Source organism: Aulostomus chinensis, chromosome 8, assembly GCF_037954235.1.
Source record: "Aulostomus chinensis isolate RoL2024-O1b breed Wild chromosome 8, RoL_Achi_v1.0, whole genome shotgun sequence".
Taxonomy (NCBI): Eukaryota; Metazoa; Chordata; class Actinopteri; order Syngnathiformes; family Aulostomidae; genus Aulostomus; species Aulostomus chinensis.
The window spans coordinates 12,006,477-12,026,901 of NC_141327.1; the positions used below are offsets into that span (position 1 = coordinate 12,006,477).

At 42.7% G+C, this 20,425-nt stretch overlaps 1 protein-coding gene across 5 annotated transcripts; it reads left to right on the top strand.

Annotated features, from left to right (window-relative positions):
* The first annotated feature begins 46 nt into the window (after positions 1-46).
* dnm2b (dynamin 2b) lies at positions 47-20,063 on the top strand. Of its 5 annotated transcripts, none has more exons than XM_086210991.1 (20): positions 47-477; positions 3,135-3,208; positions 3,345-3,494; positions 3,604-3,807; positions 4,514-4,612; positions 4,982-5,142; positions 5,300-5,442; positions 5,522-5,657; positions 6,242-6,309; positions 6,614-6,752; positions 9,503-9,589; positions 10,018-10,088; positions 12,171-12,225; positions 13,240-13,350; positions 13,908-14,017; positions 14,111-14,222; positions 15,105-15,272; positions 16,981-17,207; positions 17,896-18,141; positions 18,344-20,063. In XM_086210991.1, the coding sequence occupies exons 1-20, from the start codon at positions 317-319 to the stop codon at positions 18,411-18,413; spliced, it is 2,592 nt and encodes an 863-aa protein (XP_086067117.1). In that variant the 5' UTR covers positions 47-316; the 3' UTR covers positions 18,414-20,063. The 5 variants fall into 5 exon arrangements, with proteins under 5 accessions (XP_086067117.1, XP_086067119.1, XP_086067121.1 ...); XM_086210993.1 differs by having other exon boundaries at positions 18,347-20,063; XM_086210995.1 differs by having other exon boundaries at positions 19,739-20,063.
* Positions 20,064-20,425: the final 362 nt, after the last annotated feature.

Below are 20,425 nucleotides of genomic sequence, written 5' to 3' on the forward strand. Positions count from 1 at the left end.
ACGATGGGGGCGGAGCTTTAGTCTCCGGCGGAGGCAGGGTGTCGCCTGACCGGATGATGACAGAAGTTTTCACTGTAATGTGGTCACTTTTATCATGAAATAATCCACTTACTGGCCTCTCCGGGATTTTCACCGTTGTGCGCAAGCTTGACTCAACTCTGACTTGTTCGTTGTTAATGAAATAAACTCGCAGAGATCTCGTCAGGCTGCGGTGCCAACTGGGAACTTTAGTTTTCGCTGGAAGAGCGACCCACTGGCTCTAATTTGACCGTGCAGTGAGCACGATAGAGCCCACTGGGCTAACCGAAGATCCGGCATGGGAAACCGGGGGATGGAAGATCTCATTCCCCTTATCAACAAGCTCCAGGACGCCTTCAGCTCCATCGGCCAGAGCTGCAACCTCGACCTGCCGCAGATAGCGGTCGTCGGCGGGCAGAGCGCAGGGAAGAGTTCCGTGTTGGAGAATTTCGTCGGGAGGTTGTACTGTTTCTATGTAGCCTTGGGTTAATCCGACCCACTGGATGTGGATCTGAATGTCTACTCTATGATTTTCGTTTGTTCCAGTCCTTTGAGTGCAATCTAAGTAGAGCTGTTGCGTAAAAGTCGCCAACTAGGCAGTCGGTTACGCGCTCCGTGAGTCGGGTGCTTCCCAGTGCCCAACGGATTTTTTCCATTTTGGAGCTGAGCTATTCACGATCAATAATTACGCATTTGACGCAGGCGAACAGCTGTATTTGAAGAGACAGAAACCAGAGTGAATAGCTCTATAAATCCGTATGTTGAAGAGTTAAAATTCAGTTATGGAAGCTGTTGTATCGCCTGACTGCTTCACGCTCATCTGTCAAACATTTACTAAGACTATTGCTCCTTGAGTCTGTGTGTCCAAGTGTGTGAAGACATATTTAATAGAGCTGACATTATCTAGGCTATCTAGGTTAATGTTTGACTTTCAAGGGTGAGGTCAGAGTAGCTTGGAGGTTTGATGAAGTCCTCTGGGGAGAAATGTAAGCTCTCAGCATGCCGGTACTGCTGAGTGTCGTTGTGAGGTTGATGAATGAGGTTTAAGGAATTTCAATGAGCAGTCTCAATTTTCCCTGATGACAAATAAACCAGACGGTTGATGGTGTTCCACCGCCGCCGCGGCACCATGAGATTTTATTATTCGGGTGAAAGTGTTCAGAAAAAGGGACCAAATAAGACTTGAGGATGATTTCATCTGATCCTCAACAGACAGAGAATCTGCATTAGACAACCACGTCTCCTTTTTTTCCCCGTTGCCTTTTGTCTCCAAGTCCCAAGCAGTGGCCGAGGGAGACAGTAGGGGCATTGATGTGTTTGTGCAGGGGTCATCAGTGATGTCACCAGCTGCACTGTCATGTGTAGATGACACACCGGGTACCAGATCCCCACAAAGGCTATCTTAGCTGTTTTCACGTTTGTTCGTTAGTGTGCCATCGGTGCACAACTGGTTTGTTAGAGTGATCCAGTGGACTGAAGTCGCTAAATACTGCAGCGACCGTGCCCTTTCTATTTCATCGTGTTTGTTCAGACCCGGGGGTTCATGAGGTCACAAGATGGGACGGATCAGATAAAATGTATGAATTATTATGAAGTCATTTTTCAAAATTCCACTCGAAACATTTCTTTGTTTATAAAACAATGGAGATCTCTCAAGGCCTCCGACGAACGAGACAGCCTTGAGTGGTGAAGCAGTGTGGTGAGCGTCCCGCAACCGAGGTGGAAACAGAAGACTTGAAGTATGAAGGGTTTCCAGAGCCAGATTTAACTGCGTTACAGTTTATTTTTTCTATTTTTCTTTGAGTTATCGGTCAGTTAACTTACAAAAAGCTGGGGGAAACTGTGATTGCATCAGGATTCAGCGATTTTAGTCGGAATTGTGACTTTCGCATTTGATTTTTATAAAAAAAAAGTAGATACAACTTTGCTGGCTGTGTATCAAAGAGTACGTCCCCTTGCATCTGGAGGATATCATTTGATGGCATGTTACCAAGAATCATGATCATATCAGTGCATCAGCAATATCAGCATATTTACACATTTTATTTTGATAAATGATTGATGGGCTTTTCCAAATATCTTTGAACCTAAACAAAAATGTTACTTTTTCAAATGCTTAAAAGTCTAGATTAGATTAGATTTGATCGAACTTTACTGGTCCTTTAGGCAGAGCATGCAGCAGCATGTAAGATATTGGCAAAAAATACTAAATCAGGAATTAAGATCAGTTTAGGATCTGTTCTGAATTGTTTCAGCAGTAGTTGAGATTTAAGTATTACAAAAAAACATGTGAAGAACTCACAGTGTGGCTGTCCTATTGTCTACAGAGAAGTAAAACACACATAAAGACACATACACCAACGAGTAACGAGTCACTTGAGTAGCTTCAGCAAATTTTGGGTGTTCTTCACTGGCTTTCTGTCGAGGAAATGATGAGCTGAAATGTTGAGCGTTTTCTAGAATTCATGCGTCGTGTTCATGTTGTGCTTTCACAAGCCACAGGAAGAACTGAGGACGGAGGATGGGAATCATTGTTGTGTAACTTCCTGTATGCTCTGTCAGCAATGGATAACAGGCATTGTGTGTGTGTGTGTGTGTGTGTGTGTGTGTGTGTGTGTGTGTGTGTGTGTGTGTGTGTGTGTGTGTGAGTGCATGCACCTTACAATTCACCTTAACTCAGGCTGTGCCGCTGTACAGGCCAACACGTTGACATAGAGACAGACGATATTCTCCTGGCCTGCAGGGATGTGTTGCCAGTGACCTGGAAATGATCAGAATTCTATTGAACAGGAATTTCCATTTGGATGAACTTGAATGTAGTGAGAAGCAGTACCAGGGAGACACGTTTCTCACTTTGCACTCTTAATAATGTATTAGGTTGTAAGTTGATCCTTGCATCAGCAGTACACTCACTAAAGTAGAAGCTTCCACGTGTATATGATGAGACGGGTGGTCATTTACAGCTTGAACTTTTATTTTTGTTCAAGGTGTTGTGATTCTGGTCAGCATTTACCTGATGTGTGTATGTACGTGCGTGCGTGTGTGTGTGTGGGTGAGTGAGTGAGTGCATGCATGAGTGTGTTTGTGTTTTAACTTCATCTCTGTCTCTGCCTCAGGGATTTCTTGCCAAGAGGATCAGGCATCGTCACCCGTCGTCCTCTCATCCTGCAGCTGGTCAACAGTAACGCTGGTACGTTGCAGCACCTGAACAGCAGACGAACACTAGACATCGACTAATGTCACTAACCTATACCAACATATTTTATGGAGTTTATTTAGTATTTCATTATTTTAAAGTCCCTGTGTTATTTTTTTTCCTCATTTAGAATATGCAGAGTTCCTGCACTGTAAGGGCCGCAAATTTGTGGATTTTGATGAGGTCCGCATGGAGATTGAAGCAGAGACCGACCGGCTCACTGGATCCAACAAGGGCATCTCCCCTATACCCATTAACCTCCGGGTCTACTCCCCTAATGGTGACGCACACACACATAAACACTCACACACAGCCTCTCATGTCTTCTTGCTGCAAGTTTTCAACTTGTGCCTCCTCTGTCTGTCCTCTCCTGTGTCTGCATCTCTCAGTGCTGAACCTGACCCTGATTGACCTGCCGGGGATGACAAAGGTGGCTGTGGGAGACCAGCCTCAGGACATCGAGCACCAGATCAGAGACATGCTGCTGCAGTTCATCACGAAGGAGAGTTGTCTGGTTCTGGCCGTCACGCCCGCCAACACTGACCTGGCCAACTCTGACGCCCTCAAGATCGCCAAGGAGGTGGATCCTCAGGGTACCAGGAGTTTCGTTACTTTCTCTCTACTTTCAGAATCACGTTATTCTGCACGAGACCTTTTCTCTTGATAATGTGACCTCCTCTGTTCTCATTTATGATGAAGCTAATGACTTTTCCTGAGCCTTGGAGACGTTAATCATCTTCTCTCCTTCTCGCCACAATATAATTAACAGCTACATTATTAAAAGACTTCCTGGCAGCCACTGTAGATGTATTGAATAAGATGAATAAAGATGTGATTAGTAGGAATTGTCTCTGCAGAAATAATCAGTCACATCCAGAGGAAATTACTAACCATTTCATTTGGGAAGCTTGTGACAGAATCAGACTTCTTAAGCCTGAAGTTAATTTGCTAAACTTTTGGGGGAAAACTTACTTAACATACATGATGCGGTTTTACTGGTGACATTATGTTCGTTTTGGTTTACTCCTTTGTTTTTTCCTTACTTGAATGTTGGCATGTGTGCATCTGCTGGTCAGACTGTCATAATAATTGCAGTTATTACAGTTCGTCATGTTTCGTTCCATTCATTCTGAGAACTTCTGCATACAGAAGTGTCCTGAAGCCAATTTTACTTTTTGCATTTCTAAACAGGAGTTTTACCTTCAATAGAGAAGTATTAGTACTTTTACTTAGTGAAGGATGGTCTTCTTCCTCCACCACTACTTGAACACCATTTTTAGCACTGAATTTTGTCTTCAGGCCTGCGGACAATAGGTGTGATCACCAAGCTGGATTTGATGGATGAGGGGACGGATGCACGCGACATCCTGGAAAACAAGCTACTGCCTCTCCGCAGGGGTGAGACCACACACCACACACACACACACACGCACACACACAAAAACTGATATGTTGATTTTATACTTTTGCACATTTGATTGAAAATAAAACCATTACGGTACATATTTACATCCGGATCAGGTGATCAATTTACAATCTGTAATTATTTTCATTATTGCTCAGTTTTATGCAGCAGAGACAAAATAACTGAAATTAAGCGATCTGTCATCAGTTTATTGTTCGTCGCCAAATGACCACAGACGGAAGCAGACACCACATTAACAGGTCAACTTTCTCCTCCTCATCAAGTGAAACACCCTCAGATTAGGGTCAAGGGTCAAGAAGATTCTCCTGGTTCGGCATAAATGACTGTCATCTTTTCGTCAGGTTACATCGGGGTGGTGAACCGCAGTCAAAAGGACATCGATGGGAAGAAAGACATTCGTGCTGCTTTAGCTGCTGAGAGGAAGTTTTTCCTGTCCCATCCTGCATACAGACACATTGCAGAGCGCATGGGCACGCCACACCTGCAGAAGATGCTCAATCAGGTCCAACACACACCTGATTTTATACACACACACACATGCACAGGTGGCACACATCAATGTAAGATGCACGCCTTTCAGGTTTAATTTTGTTGTCCCAAACTTAAATATTGAATTGAAACATGAATTGTGTAATATACATTTTGGTGTTTCTTCACAGCAACTGACCAACCACATCCGTGACACCTTGCCAGGGTTACGCAGTAAGCTGCAAAGCCAGCTGCTGTCACTGGAGAAAGAAGTGGAAGAGTACAAAAACTTCCGCCCTGATGACCCTGCACGGAAAACCAAGGCCTTGCTTCAGTCAGTATATTCTAATTCAGATACAATAGTGTAACAAACTGATTTTATGATGTTTTACTATGTTATGCATGATCTACAGGATGGTGCAGCAGTTTGGCGTGGACTTTGAGAAGTGCATCGAGGGGTCCGGGGATCAGGTGGACACTTCCAACTTGTCTGGTGGAGCAAAGATCAACCGCATCTTTCATGAGCGTTTTCCCTTTGAGCTGGTGAAGGTGACCAGTGATACACTTTTTGGTTTCGTTAAGATATTAAATTTGACATTCGCTATTTATAACTCCAGACATCAATTAGAACAGGACATATAAAATATAGGTTATGGAAATTTATAAATATCTTAAATCTACAGAAGAGTATTTGGGATGAGAAAAAAATAGAGGAAAAGGGATTTTTTTCTCTTTTGCATGTAGAGAAAAAGTCAAAATGTCAAAATCTTCCTCCTTTCATTTTTTTTTCTCTGATCGCTGATCCTGATCCTCTTCGACGGCCACAAGAAGCCAAACTGATTCACACTATCACCGTGGCAACAAATCCAAGTGCAACATCCACTGTGGGATGATGTATAGAATATTCTTATTAGAGAGCAATTGCATTGTTGAGTATAATTTAATCAGGGAAGAAAGGCCATGGATGTCATACATCATTAAAGTTGATAGACATTAAGGATGATATAAATAGATTCACAATAGTAGAGGCTTGAGATATACTTCAATTTTTGATAGATTTTACAAATTATAAATCAGAGAGGGTTTATTTGTTTCGCGTAGCACAAGAAACGTCTGTGCTCCTCTTTTCTTAGATGGAATTTGATGAGAAGGAGCTGAGGAAAGAGATCAGTTACGCCATCAAGAACATCCATGGAGTCAGGCAAGTTGACACAGCCTGCAAACATACTGCTCTTACACCATACGTTCATGTTCACTGGTCGTTTGTGTCCCCTCATAAAGACCTGCAGTGTCCATGTCTGCTTTGTTTCCTCTCTCCATCAAGTGCCTCTTTCGCTGCTTTGACCAGAGTTTATTGAGTCTCTCTGGCTTGTCCTTCACCCTGCTGGTCTTCATCAATGTCAGTGTGTCAGTGTGCCTGTCTTACACTCCTCCCTGTGTGTGTATGTGTTTGTTGTTTCTCCCCCTCCATGTCTCCACGTCTGTCTCGTATGTATGTCCTTCAGGACAGGCCTGTTCACCCCTGACTTGGCGTTTGAGGCCATAGTGAAAAAGCAGATCATTAAGCTGAAAGAGCCGTGTCTGAAATGCATCGACCTGGTCATCCAGGAGCTCATCAACACAGTCAGACAGTGCACCAATAAGGTATCACTGCATGGTCTCCTGCCCAGCTGCCACACCCACACACACACCACCAAGGCTGGGCAACTGTAGCGCTGCCACGGACCTTTTTGATGAAGCAGCTGCTTTGGATTATGTAGTCGTGTTTTTAGGGCCTGAGCCTGAAGGTACTTCAGGTGAAGACCCTATTATGTTCGCTCGTTTTTTACTTCTTTTTGGCATCTTGGATTGAAAAATTAAGTGGATGCATTTAAAGGCAGTGTTTTATCTTTACAGTCATGCTTTGATGTTGACTTGTCTAACTGTCAGTGAATAAACCTGAATGTCCTGGCTGCACTACAGTGCACTGGAGTGGTGTCTCTGGGAGGCTGCGTGGTCGGGCCCTTACATGTTCCTGGGCAGGTTCTTTACACAACAAGCTGCAGGCTTGCTTTGAAAATCTGACACTCAACAATGTGCAGTGGTGGAAAATAATTTCGGTGTATATAAAATCAAAAACAACAACAATGATAACAATGATAATAATATTAAGGAGGTGGATTTTGAGTGCGATAGGGGATTTGACAGGGAGCCAGTGGACAGTGTGGGGCTGATGGTGTGCCAGGGCTTGGTGGAGTTCTAAGTATACTGAACCTGTGTTGTTATTGGCTTGACATAGAAAAGAAAACAGAGTGCAGAGTTCAGAATGCCACCCAAATTGCTTCCCCGGGGGGCTGGAGAGATGGAGCAGCCGTTGACATCAGGAGGCTGATCTCTAACTTCATGAAGCATCGCTGTAGGAGACATAACCATGTCTTGTTGGTGTTGAGCCTGAATGGATTTGATCCAGAGTTGTATTTGATTTTGGCAGTTGACAGAGGTGTCAAAGGGGGAGACATAGCAGATTGTTTGGTGAGGTATACAATAGCTGCGTGTTGTCATGCTATGAGTGAAAGCTCAGACCCTGGTGAAGGGTAATCTGGTCAAGGGGAAGCATATAGATCATGAAAAGGATTGGGCCAAGCACAGAGCCTTGAGGTGTCCCTGGCTGTCTGGGGCTGGGGTAGAATTAGAAGCTCTGATGATAACAAGCTATATCCTGCTGGATATATTTGTGGAAATAGTTGGAGCAGGTGAGGGAGGGACAAAACCAGTCATGATCCTTCAGCAGGTTCACCTACGGAAACCGTCTTATGACTTTTACTTCCTCTAGATTGTCAAGTTTGATCATCTTCCAAGCCAACTAGCACCAGTTATGTCTAGGTGGTTTAGGAGGAGACTGTGTTAAAGGAAGGGGAGCAGTCCAAGTGTTGTCAGTATCTCTAGGCTCTGTAGCTGCCATAGACTCCACTACGTGTTTATGGTTTGGTGCAGACGATGGAGATTACCATAGGTCTTCAGAGACTTTTCTCCTGAAACTGAAAATGAACCCCTGAGACCAGTGAGAGTAAATCAAAACAGTAAAGTTGCATCTGGATCACCACAAAAAGGAAATGAAAGCTCTACAAATCCAAATGAAGCTGCACAAGTAACACATCTGCATTTGGTAAATTGCTATAAAAATATTGATAGTCTGCTTTCATTAAGAACTTCCACCGCTGGCACATAAAAGCTGAAGTTTCTCATGAACTTGTGGAAACCTGCAGCTTGTTTGAGCCTGAACTTGAAACAATAAACTAAAACCCTGTTTTTTTTTCTTTGTCATTTCCTTCAAACCTCATCCCTCTTTTCTCTCTTGAAACTTTATTTCTTGCCAACTATTCCATCCAACCTGTGCTTTCATTTTTCCGCCATCATTCCCTTTTTTCCCCACACAATGACCGATGCTACATCCCTGCCCCTTTCACCTGGCATTAAACCTCCAATTCCCATGATGCCTCACCACAGGACAGGCCTGTTCACTCCAGACTTGGCGTTTGAGGCAATAGTGAAAAAGCAGGTCATTAAGCTGAAAGACCCCTGTCTGAAATGTGTTGACCTCGTCGTCACCGAGCTTGTCGCCCTGATCAGGAAGTGCACTGAAAAGGTAAACGGGAACCACAGAGAGAGGAAAGGGCAAACATAGATAAGAAGTGACAAAGGGCAGTGAAAGAGAAATAAACTAACTTGTGTTTTTAATCATCACTCGTCACCGCTGCTTGAAGGCTTCACTCAGCACCCCTGCAACCCTCCTCATCCTGTGATTCCCTCCTTAATGACCAATCTGAGCCTGGACCCGGACCGGCCTGCTTAACCCCATCAGCATTGAGATTTGTGATTTAACAACTCCTCACCATCCCTCACTTATAAAATCAGATCCCCTCTCTCTCACTATGATATTTGGCTTCTTAGAAATAAGATCATGGCTGTTTCTTCATCGGTCTTGTTAAGGAAGATTTTGAGGTGTTTTCCCTCCATATTTGACACCCTTAAATAACTAGCCACTCACCTGACCCTTCCCTTGTTGTCATCTCTGTCTGGAATTCCCTGTCCTAATTTCTCCCGGACCTGTTGAGATTCTCCATCAGCTTGAGATCAAATCACATTGGTTTTTAACCAACTGTTCTTAACAAACTTCATTTGATAACAAATATCTCAAGCTGACAGGAACTCCTAGGTGCATGCCTCCTTGTTCTAAATGGTCCTGCCTCTTATTTGTGTCTATACTGCACATTTACTGTCAGTGGTTTGGTGTAGTTGCTTAATTAAGTAAATTCTGCATAATAATGCCAGTAATCATGGTGCCTGCAGCAGCCTGTGTGTGTGTGTGTGTGTGTGTGTGTGTGTGTGTGTGTGTGTTCTGCACGTGTCTTCAGCTGGGATCGTACCCTCGCCTGAGAGAAGAAACGGAGAGAATCGTTACCACCTACATCAGAGAGAGAGACAGCAAGACCAAAGATCAGGTGTGCGTGTGCGTGCGTGCGTGTGTGCGTGTGTGTGTGTGTGTGTGTGTGTGTACTTAGTTTTTGTTACCTTTTTGAGACTTTTTCTGATATAAACCCTAATCCTCTGGTCCTCATTGGGACCAAAGACCGGTCCTAACGCAGCACGACATAATTTATTAATTTTTTTGTCAAAGCTAGAGTTGAGGTTTTAATTGAAGTTCGGTTGAGGTTGGGGTTAGGATCAGGATCAGGGCTTGGATTAGGATATCTACATTAATGGACGTCAATGGGATGTCCTAATAAGGATAGCTATGCCAACCTGTGTGTGTGTGTGTGTGTGTGTATGTGTGCGCGCGTGCTTATGTGTGTATAGAGCTTAGTTGCTTGCAGCGCAGACTATGCGCTCTCCTCTAAGTTTTTATTGCGCTGTTTCACTTTCCTGTCAGGTGCTGCTGCTGATTGACATCGAACTCTCCTACATCAACACCAACCACGAGGACTTCATTGGATTTGCCAAGTGAGACACACACTTGTTGACTAATGAGGTTCACTAGAATCAGAGGAAAAGTCTCCTCACAGTCTATTCTTGACATCAGGCCGTTCAGTGTGCAGACGAAACCACCTACTCTGAAGAACGTTACGGTTGCAGAAAAAGTCCAGTCCAAAATCAGCTGATTCTGTTTATTGTGGCCGGAGGGTGTTTTCCCCACCTCTCTCTCGGTTTCATTTTTATGTGTAACAAAGGTAAATTTCAAGCCAGCTGAATTAATTTGATTGGTTTAACCGTGAATCAAAATAGAAAAACAGCTTTCACTAATGAAGTTATTGTTTTGCACTTAAAATGAAAAGTAGTGATTGGATTAACATTTTTTTTTCTCAGAATTTCTTTCGCTAAAATTTCCATTGATGGTTGAAATAAATTGCCAAGTAATAGAGAACACACATCGTTTGTATTTCATACTCCTGTAAATAGTACAAATATTTGGAAATCCCCCCAAAATTCCCAAAGAGGTAACTTACTTGGTCCATATAAAAAAATGTTAAATTTTGAAGTTGGGTTTGATGCGTGTTTGTTTGGGTTTGAAAGAAATGCAGCTGACAGAATGTCCTACTATCCTCTAATGTTGGGCGGGGCTTTGGTTATGATGCCCGTTCAAAGACTCCTCAGAATCATACAAGCTGGTGCTAAGACTTCTGAAGAAATAATATTAAGAAAGAGAAAATGTTTTATTGTATTTTACTTTTAAGAGTTAGTAGCTGGAGCAAACTCCAACAAATCTATACATCTATAAAGGGATGTGAGTCTGTCTCCCTCCTACCTGAATGCAACGCTAAAACCACTCAACCACTGATATCTGCTGTAGTTGACTTTCCCACTGTCAGTGAACCTATCAGCACTTCACCTTCGTTGACTTTTCGACTTTGTTCCCAAAGTGCACGACGAAAGAAAAACTTTCCTGATTTCGAATTCATTCTCAACATTCCAACTTTTTCAAAAGTGCACATTGAAAAAAACCAAACCCTCCTCTCTTTTTCCCCCCTCTTTCCTGGCCATAAAACCCGCTAGCATGGAGTGGCTCTGGCAAAATTACAAGTGGAAATTGAATCTGGCTGGTAAAATGGGCAAGTTGCTTAAGAACTAACATCACAAGATCCTGTCAAGGCAATGATAAGAAAACTTCCTGTGACGAGAGGAATTAGAGCCAAGCTTGTTATTATAATTTCATAACTCTTCTGAATGCTGCCTCTGTTCTAATGATGAATGTACTTTAAATTAGCCGTGTGTGTCCAAATTATCACGCAACTTTTCCACTGATGAAATTACTGACATTCGCAGCAGGACACTGTCATGTAACGAGCCAGACAAGAATGCAAAACTTAACACATTTTACACATGAAATACTGAAAATATCTTTAATTCGTTTCCATGGTCACATCCAAATGATGTGGATTGTCTGTTGTGTGAAGGATTCTACGACTTGAATGTTAGACAAACCCCCAATATTGCAAATTTGCATCACCCTAAATAGATTTGAAACAAAACATACATTTCCAGGGGAGTAGTTCCCTTTTTTGTTTTGCTTATTTGATTTGTCCCTGTTGTTTGAGGCCTTTCGTCCTGCCCACAAGAAACTCACTTCAACAGCAGGCAAAACTGTTGGATTATTTGTCTTACAACATTTGCATTATCAATAAATTGCTCTCAAATAAAGGTTTTGACACACACCTCTTTATTGTACAATAGAGACACAAAAATACTTCATATTTATTGAAGCTAATATCAGCAGGTTGAGTTGTATCTTCATTTTTAGAGTTTCAAAAAAGTCAAAACGTGTTTAGAATCATGAAGTTGCAGGTGCATTGAACAATTATATCACAAGTCCTGCAAAAAAAAGGGTGGTTCTGTGTAGCAGATTGATTAATAAGTGTCGCTCATTAACCAACAATTAATAATTTTCTAAAGTACTCCACTAAAGAACACTTATCAGTGAGGGTGGCGCCCTCTGTAGGTCAGCCTTTGCTGCTCCAACCCACATACAAAGTTTGACAAAAGTAATACCATTGTTTTATTCTCACTCTGGCTCACTCTCTCCCGTAGCGCCCAGCAGAGGACGGCTGCTAATGCCACCAAGAAGAGAGTCATGCCGAATCAGGTACACCACTGACACCCTCTGCCCTGTAGGCAGAGTCATCACGCCACTGGAGCGTCACAGCAGACGCTTCCTCCTTCCTTTTTTCTTCCTTTTTTCTGTCACAGCCCATCTGTCCTGTCATTTTTGCGTTTCGTTGCTTCACATATATACAATCTTTTCTGCACCCCTTGTGTTGTTTTTCCCCTCTTCTATATTTTTTCTCCTTGTTATGGTCCCCCCACCCCACCCCCCTCCTTTGGTCCACTTCCTCTTTGGCTGGGTGGAGGGGGTGTGGGGGGGGCAGCTGTTACTCAGACTTTTTTCATAAATGTGCTGTTTGAGAAAGAAGAGGAGGGAAGTGAAAGAGAACGATCATGGATGTGTAATGAGAACTATTCCAGTATGGTAGCCGGTGAAAAGGCTGCATTTTTTTCTTTCCAGTTGTCTGTGATGAAGCTGTCATGAACTCAGACACAAACACAGCTTTTCAAGGCTTTGAGGAAGAATAAAACAAAGATAAGAGCGAGCCTGTCTGACGAGTCAGCTCTATAAAACATTCAGCCACACTGTAAAACAAAAGAAATGTTGTAGCCTGGCGAAGTTATTGGCCCGATCAGTTTAGAATTTTAGTTGTTGGATTCTAAGTTGAGGTAATTTAATAACAAATTCTGGTTCCTATTGAATTGTTAGAATAATTCCTCAACTTGTGATGTTCCCAAAACTTAAAATTCTTATGCAATCAGGACACTACCTATTTTTTTTATTAAACACTAACAAATACACTGCAGTGTTGCCGTACAGTGTTGCCTAAGTTAGCCCATCCTCCCTTTGTGCCTGTCCCCTCCATCTTGTCCATCAGTCTGACAGAGAGGAGGCTGCAAAGAAGGTGACATATCATGATTCCTTTCTTAGACTCTGCTTTTGTTTGTTTGTTTGTTTGTTTTCAGTTAAAAGTGTGGATGTTTAGTTGTGTTTTATGGAATACTTGCTTCCAGTAAATCAGCCTCTTCTTTTGTGTTTGACTCTCATGTGCAGGTGATCCGCAGAGGCTGGTTGACGATCAACATCAGCATCATGAAGGGAGGATCGAAGGACTACTGGTTCGTCCTGACCGCAGAGTCTCTCTCCTGGTACAAAGACGAGGAGGTAAGAGCTGTCGAGTGTCACAGTGTTATTGGCTGCCGCTGCTTCAGGATTGGTCCATCTAGTGTCTACACTGACGGTGAACTGCTCTGCTGACTGCAGGACCTCTCGAAAGCCACAGTACGGTCAAATTTGAGCTGATATTTGAGCTCAAGTCTGCCCTGGTTGGGTTCCTGCAGGTTATGCTAAGTTAAATCTCGTGAAAACAGCTGTAATGTTTTTAACAGGCGCTGGACACATCAGTGCATCGCCACCCGCAGTTGTTTCTTGTTTCTTCAATCCTCATGATTAAACAGTAGGTAGATGTTGGTGGGTGGATGGAGGGAGCATTTAATTACTGAGCTTTGACACATTCTCAGGTTGTTGTTAATTTCAAGCAGCAGACTGTATTTGATGCAGCCATGTTTTTCTTCTTTTTCTTCGACTGTTAATGTGAGTAGTTTAACATCCTTCTGAAAATGGAATCAGCATCAGACAGGAGTAAAGTCATCGCGACTCAACCTGTGTTTGTGTGTATGCATGTTTTCTGTGTGTGTGTGCGCGTGTGTGTGATCCATCAGGAGAAGGAGAAGAAGTACATGCTGCCTCTCGACAACCTGAAGCTGAGGGACGTGGAGAAGGGCTTCATGTCCAGCAAACACGTCTTTGCCATCTTCAACACAGAGCAGAGGTGTTGTTGACTTCTGAAACTGTTTTATGACATCCATCTACTCCGGTCTGATATTCTAACACTTGTGCTCTTGTGTGCACACCTGTTTTACAGGAACGTGTATAAAGACCTGCGTCAGATTGAACTGGCGTGTGACACTCAGGAGGATGTTGACAGCTGGAAGGCCTCGTTCCTCAGAGCGGGTGTTTACCCAGAGAAAGACCAGGTTTTGACAGTTTCAAACGGCTAATATACAAAGTTGTTCAGCTTATTTGAAGATGCAAAAAACACTTTGACAGATTCATTTTGCCAGGGTTCTGTCGCCACATGTAATGGTTAAACCCTTTATTTTAAAACCCTTTATCTGTCTTAAATCCTACACAGAGCTCAAAAGTTCATTCATTATTGACTCTACAAACGACTGAGCTGTTTAAATACCATCTGTATATTCACATGCATTAAATCTCTGCAAGCTGGGCTAGGTCATACATCTGGAGTGTCATTATTGTCCAAGAATAAAGTATGTCCATCTCCAGAACAGTAGGTGGCAGTATGTCCTCTTAAAGCTGGTGGAAGTTTCCAAAACAAGTTAACCAGCGACGTGCTTTTCCAGTGACTGACTGAAGAAAAATGGACAATTCCTGAAACTGAGACAGTATTAAGTGTCTCATGATAATGACTGAGACTGACAGACAACCTGGAAATGCACAGACGCTTAACAGCAAGTGTACTCTGCATTAATTTGGGTCTGTTGAGTGGTTTCTGCATCTTTATTGCACCATCAAACGCAGTAGGTTTGCAATCCCTGAATTTTATGATCGTAAAACTAGAAGTCAGTTGTGAAACACGTTCTTGTTGGCTTGTCTCAATCGGAGCAGCTCGGCTCAATTCGGAGACGAAAATGTTTTGGTTTACATGTAAAATTTCTGGATTCACATCTCGAGACATTTTTCATCACAAATGGCCTGAAAAATATTTTTGAGGTTTTCATTCTGATCTTTTTGCCCTCAAATCATATTTTTCTGTGTGGTTGCACAGAATGTGTAGATCTTGTTGGTGGCTCCCTCTCCCATGACCGCTTCCATTTCTCTATCCTGCTTTTCTCCAGCCTGAAAATGAAGACGCGATGATTCCTAGCGACACCGTGTCCATGGACCCTCAGCTGGAGCGGCAGGTGGAGACCATCCGTAACCTCGTGGACTCCTACATCAGCATCGTCAACAAGTCCATCAGAGACCTCATGCCCAAGACCATCATGCACCTGATGATCAACAGTGTAGGTGTCCTCATGCACGTGTACCGGTGTGTGATGTTGCTAATAGTGGTGATCAGAGAGGCAGTTATCAACTGACCATTGTTCTGCTCACCCTTCTGATCATTGTGCACTACTGTAAGATGAAGCGGCACGCAGTATTCTTCACCGTACTACTTGTTGTATTATCAACCTGGTGTGTAACTCCTGCAGCGTTGCACATGATAAGTTTGTGCGTGGAAATGTGCAAAAACATTTAGCAACAAAAGAGCGAGACGTGTTACTCTGGAGTGAGTGGAAATGTTAAATATTGGACTCTAGACAGAAAACGGTTCTCCAAATGTTGCTCTACAGCCGTCAGATACAGAAACGGTTTGCAAACTGGCTCAGTAGCTTTAGAAATCAAGGTGCTGGCAGAATTCATCGCCATTCTTTTTTATAGAATGCTCAGTAGAGAGGGGAAGGATATTTCCTTTCGTCTTAGCACTGGATGATAAAGTTACAGTACAATAACAAGGAAAACTACAATGAAAACCAAGAGGTCTGAAAGACTGAAAGAGAATGAAATAGTTGCTATTTTGTCAATGTTTTGTTTGCAGATCGGTAAATAAAGTTTTCAGTTACACTGAAGTTATTATTTGAAACGTAATTACATTAAAATGTCACAACTCTTAAATAGCAGCTTGTCAGATGTGTGACTTTGAGGAACTTCAAGAAACAGTAGAAGCAGGACTCTCAGCATCACTTCATATCTTGACACTGTATTTACTTGCCTGCTTGTAGAAATTTAATGCAGGATGGAGTTTGTGTATCATTGACCCCAAAGGGTCTTGTGTATTTATTAATTTATTAAGAGTTCTGTTGAATGCTGGGTGGGTAAAGTGGGTCGATGGCTCCATGATTCCATTCAGCTGCCAAAAATTAGTTTCACGGTGGTTGTCATCAGCTGCAGGTTTAATGCATTTAGCCTAAAATAAAAATAAAGCCCGGTTTGTGCTTCCTGCTGCCTGGCTAAGCTGCTGTTTGCGCGTCACTTCATCACGCATCTGGTCCTCTACTTCTGTTCCAAACGGTTGACTCACTTGAGTAAGTTTAAATACCCGTTAAAAAATAGTCAGATGAAAGTTACCTCTCAAAAATGTTATTATTCCGAAGCAGAAGTATTTGATACTCGGGGTACTTATTAGAATTAAACGTACACAACTTTTGTTAATGATTGTGTATTGATATTCTTGGGAGTTTTCTTTAATAGGACCTCTAAAGATCAGTTTTAAGTGGGGTGTTTTTCAGTTGCGCTTCTCTGACTTTGACCTGTCGATGGTGGTACCCTTCAAATTTGCATCGTCTTCGTCAGATTTCGTCATGTTTTCCATTAAAAATCTGTTTCTTCAAAGTGGTAGCACTTCAGATAAATGTAGTGTTGTAAAAAAACACAATATTTTCTTTGAAATGTAGTAAAGTAAACATCCAAATTCCCCTAAAATGCTCAAATAAAGCACTCACCGTCGGTTAAGGACACAAGACAACTGTAGTTTCATTTTGTACGCGAGTCGTGCAAAATTTCTCTTGTAGAGTTACAGAATCAAAATGTGAAGTTGGAGATGAGAATAACAGGCCCTTTAAATAGTTCATGTAAATATTTGTTAGTCTGCTCATTCTAAATGAACACATCTCCTACATAGCAAGCATTTGGAAAAAACATTGTGTGAATCGCGTTTCCTCTCACCTCCAGGCGAAGGACTTCATCCACTCAGAGCTCCTGGCCTACCTGTACTCAGCTGGGGACCAGGGCAGCCTGATGGAGGAGTCTGCTGAGCAGGCCCAGAGGAGGGATGAGATGCTCAGGATGTACCATGCTCTTAAAGAAGCCCTGGTCATCATCGGAGACATCAGCACCACCACCATTTCTACCCCAGTGCCTCCACCAGTAGACGATGGCTGGATAGCCAAGGACCCCAGGTGACCCACATTTTAGACGCGTTGATTGTGCTACACTGTATTAGCTTGCTATCCAGACAGACGCAAATAAAGGAAGCGCTATGTTCACAGTCCAGCTGTCCTCCACATCCAGCTGTTTGCTTGACTGATGTGAAGTTGTTGTCGCCATCATTGGTCGCAGTCCTCCCAGCTGTTTATTCTCATCTGTTAGCTTGCTTAGTTTAGTTTCTTTCATTTAGAAATACACTTGCACATTAACCATTTGCCTGAAATGCCCCAGATTTAGCAGAAAGCTAATTTTCCATCTGTAGTCCTCGCTAGCTGCAGCGTTCGTGAACACTCCGATGCATCCACTGTAAACTCAGAATATGTTTGTGAGCTTCAAATTCAGTAGAAGCAACTCTGTTTCAAACAGACATGTTTTTAACAGACGCTGCACCAGTCATAGTCATTTTGGCTTCATCCAGAAATATTGTTGGAATATTTTGCAAAACAGTTGATGCCATCATCGATCTAAGATGGGTTCAGTTGGATTATTCAGATCCTTACTCGGGTTATGTTGTTACTAATGTTAAGTTGTTCTGTAATCGTAAAGGTGGCTCTTTCTGTATGTTGAATGGAAAACAGACGTAAACTGCAGCTGGAGCAGTGAGCTAAGGCTAAGCTTTATTTTCAGTTCTAAAATGTAGTTTCTGTCCCTCTGTGGCAGTGGGTCCCGCCCTGCCTCGGCAACAGCGGCTGCTCCCAGCCGACCCCCAACAGCGAGGGGGCCCACATCTGGTCCTCCACCCTCTGCCAACCCTTCACCTGCCTTCGCTGCACCACCCGTGCCTTCTCGGCCCGGCCCCCCGCAGGCTCAAACGGCATATGCAGGCGATCCGAACTCTGGTAACGCCCCTCTCATCCCTTCCAGACCAGCGCGTGTGCCTCCTGCGCTGCCACCAGGAATCCCTAGGTAAAAAAAAAAGGGTTTTCCTCATGGCTTTGGTGTTAGTGGAGCATTGATGGGAAAGTGGGAGGTGCTGGTGAAGGGTTTGATGTTCAGGCTTTTGGTGTTTTGGGAATCATGGTGCATGTCTCTGATGATATTTTGCCTTGCATGTGTCTTCTCCCCCCTCTCTTCCCCATCAACCCCCCCCCCCCCCCCCTTCCTGCAGCAGAAGACCCCCGGCTGCTCCCAACCGACCCACTGTCATACGTCCTTCAGAGCCCTCCCTGCTTGACTAGAAACACACACAAGCACAAACACAAACGTTCCTTTTTGTTTACACTTTTATATCTCCATTTTTCTCCTTTAACTTCAACCAGTCTCCCAGTGTTTGGTTATCTGATGCTGTTTCAGTCTGTGCATGTCAGAAACATTATGTATGTAATTTTTACTGAATGTGTAGTTAGATTTGTTTTGTTTTTTATAACAAATTTATTGCATTCAGAATTTAAAAAGGGATAAATTTGATGTGTTTACGGGCTTGAAGGTTATCAGCCATCAAGTCATTTTGAATTTTTGTTCATTTGAGATGAAAAGAGTCTTAAGTCATGTATGATTGATAACCTTTGGTAATGTTAGCAAAACACTTTTAGAAGTAATTTTTTGTGAGTTGAATTGCTAATTTGTGTGAGAAATCTTACACACTAAGCACCTCAGTAAGCCAACAGCACTTTGGGCGAAGTCATTTCCTCCTTCAAAAATATCCTTCAATCAGCTGATCAAAATAAATTAACTTCAACATTTTTGGAGAGATACTTTTTATCTCGAGTTTTAATGAAGTACAGTGTAGTTTGTCTTTTCTGTACCAATTAGAGACTGTCTCTAATACGGTGATGTATTACTGATTACTCATTATATAATAGTGAAGGAAGAGTGACCTCTGACAGTTATATCCCGCCACCGGTCATCCGTGCAGCAAAAACTAGGTTATATTTACTTATGTTACTTTATCTCCTTAAAAAGCCATAATGAAAGAAGGTGTGAGGAGCAGGGCCTGTCTTCAAATGATGGATTGAATAAACAAATAGAAACAGAAGGTGTGGTTTTCTTGTTAGATATCTTTTTTTGCTCAAACTGTCATGTACCACCAAGCCTCTTTTTTGTGTTTTATCACTTGTCGCATCTGTCTTGTCATCCACCGTGTTCGTGCACAGATAGTGAACACATGCACGCGCGCGCACACACACACACACACACACACAGACGCTGCCTGTCAGTGATTTGTGGTCAGTCCAGTCGGACGACGCTGGGCTCACATCCTGACCACTCCATTTGCTTTAAAGTCAAACGGAGACAGCTGAGCAGAACAGGAACATTTCACTCGCCTGGGTGTAGCATGGCTAGGATGGAGCTGCAAGTTACCATGGTAACTACAGTTGCCACTGGCAACACACAGCAAAGATAGTGGTGCAAGTTTCTTTTGAGGTCGTCTCGTAGAGCTGAGCAGGACAGAGTAAAGGTATGCATTTGAGATCTTTGGGCTTCACCGTTGTGTCTGTCAGCTGTTGAAACTCCAACACTGAAATTCAATCGTCTGATTATGTCATCGTGGTTCTCTACGCAGGCGACCTCCTCAAATCCCCTCTCGTACTTACCACTGGTGAGGAAGCTCAGCTGGCTCTTACCTGGCGGCTCAGCCAGCCCGGAGCTGGAGGAGTCTGCTCCACTTGCTGGCATCAGAGCTTCAGGAGTTTCTCTTTCCTGAAACTTTTTATAATGTTTTTCAATGATTCATGATCACTGACATAGATTCATGGTGTGTTTTTATAAGATTACATCAGATTAGGAATAGCGTCAAAAGATTATGGCTGGATTTTCTTGTATTGTGTGCAAAATAACTCCTGTATTAAAAGTTATTAATTATAATAAACGCTATACCTCAGATGCAATCAGTTTACGTTGTTTTCTCTTAAAACTTCTCCACAGGTCTGATTTTATGGTTCCTCATTTTAAATTACTAACGTCAAGCAGCTGTCATTCATTCAGTCCTTCATGATGAGTAGGATTAAATCATTTTGTTTGCTCTTTACACATTAAAGTCTAACATTTGAGTTGCTCTCGATTACTTTTTACTTCTCATTGCCTGATGAAGTCAAAAAGACACAATTCACTTACTTTGGTAAGATTTTTCAATTACAACAATGTACGCAGTGGCTGTTCAGCATTTAAATTACATGCTACAGCTGATGAATTATGTAGGACTTAATTGTAGATGCCAGCGGCAGGAAAAAAATGCCAGGGCTGTCACTGT

Excerpts from the sequence above, each read along its gene's own strand:
- dnm2b (XM_086210991.1), top strand. The coding sequence starts at position 317 with ATGGGAAACCGGGGGATGGAAGATCTCATTCCCCTTATCAACAAGCTC. Across the intron at positions 5,658-6,241 it reads TTCCCTTTGAGCTGGTGAAG|ATGGAATTTGATGAGAAGGA; the intron begins GTGACCAGTGAT and ends CTCTTTTCTTAG. Across the intron at positions 14,018-14,110 it reads ATCTTCAACACAGAGCAGAG|GAACGTGTATAAAGACCTGC; the intron begins GTGTTGTTGACT and ends CCTGTTTTACAG.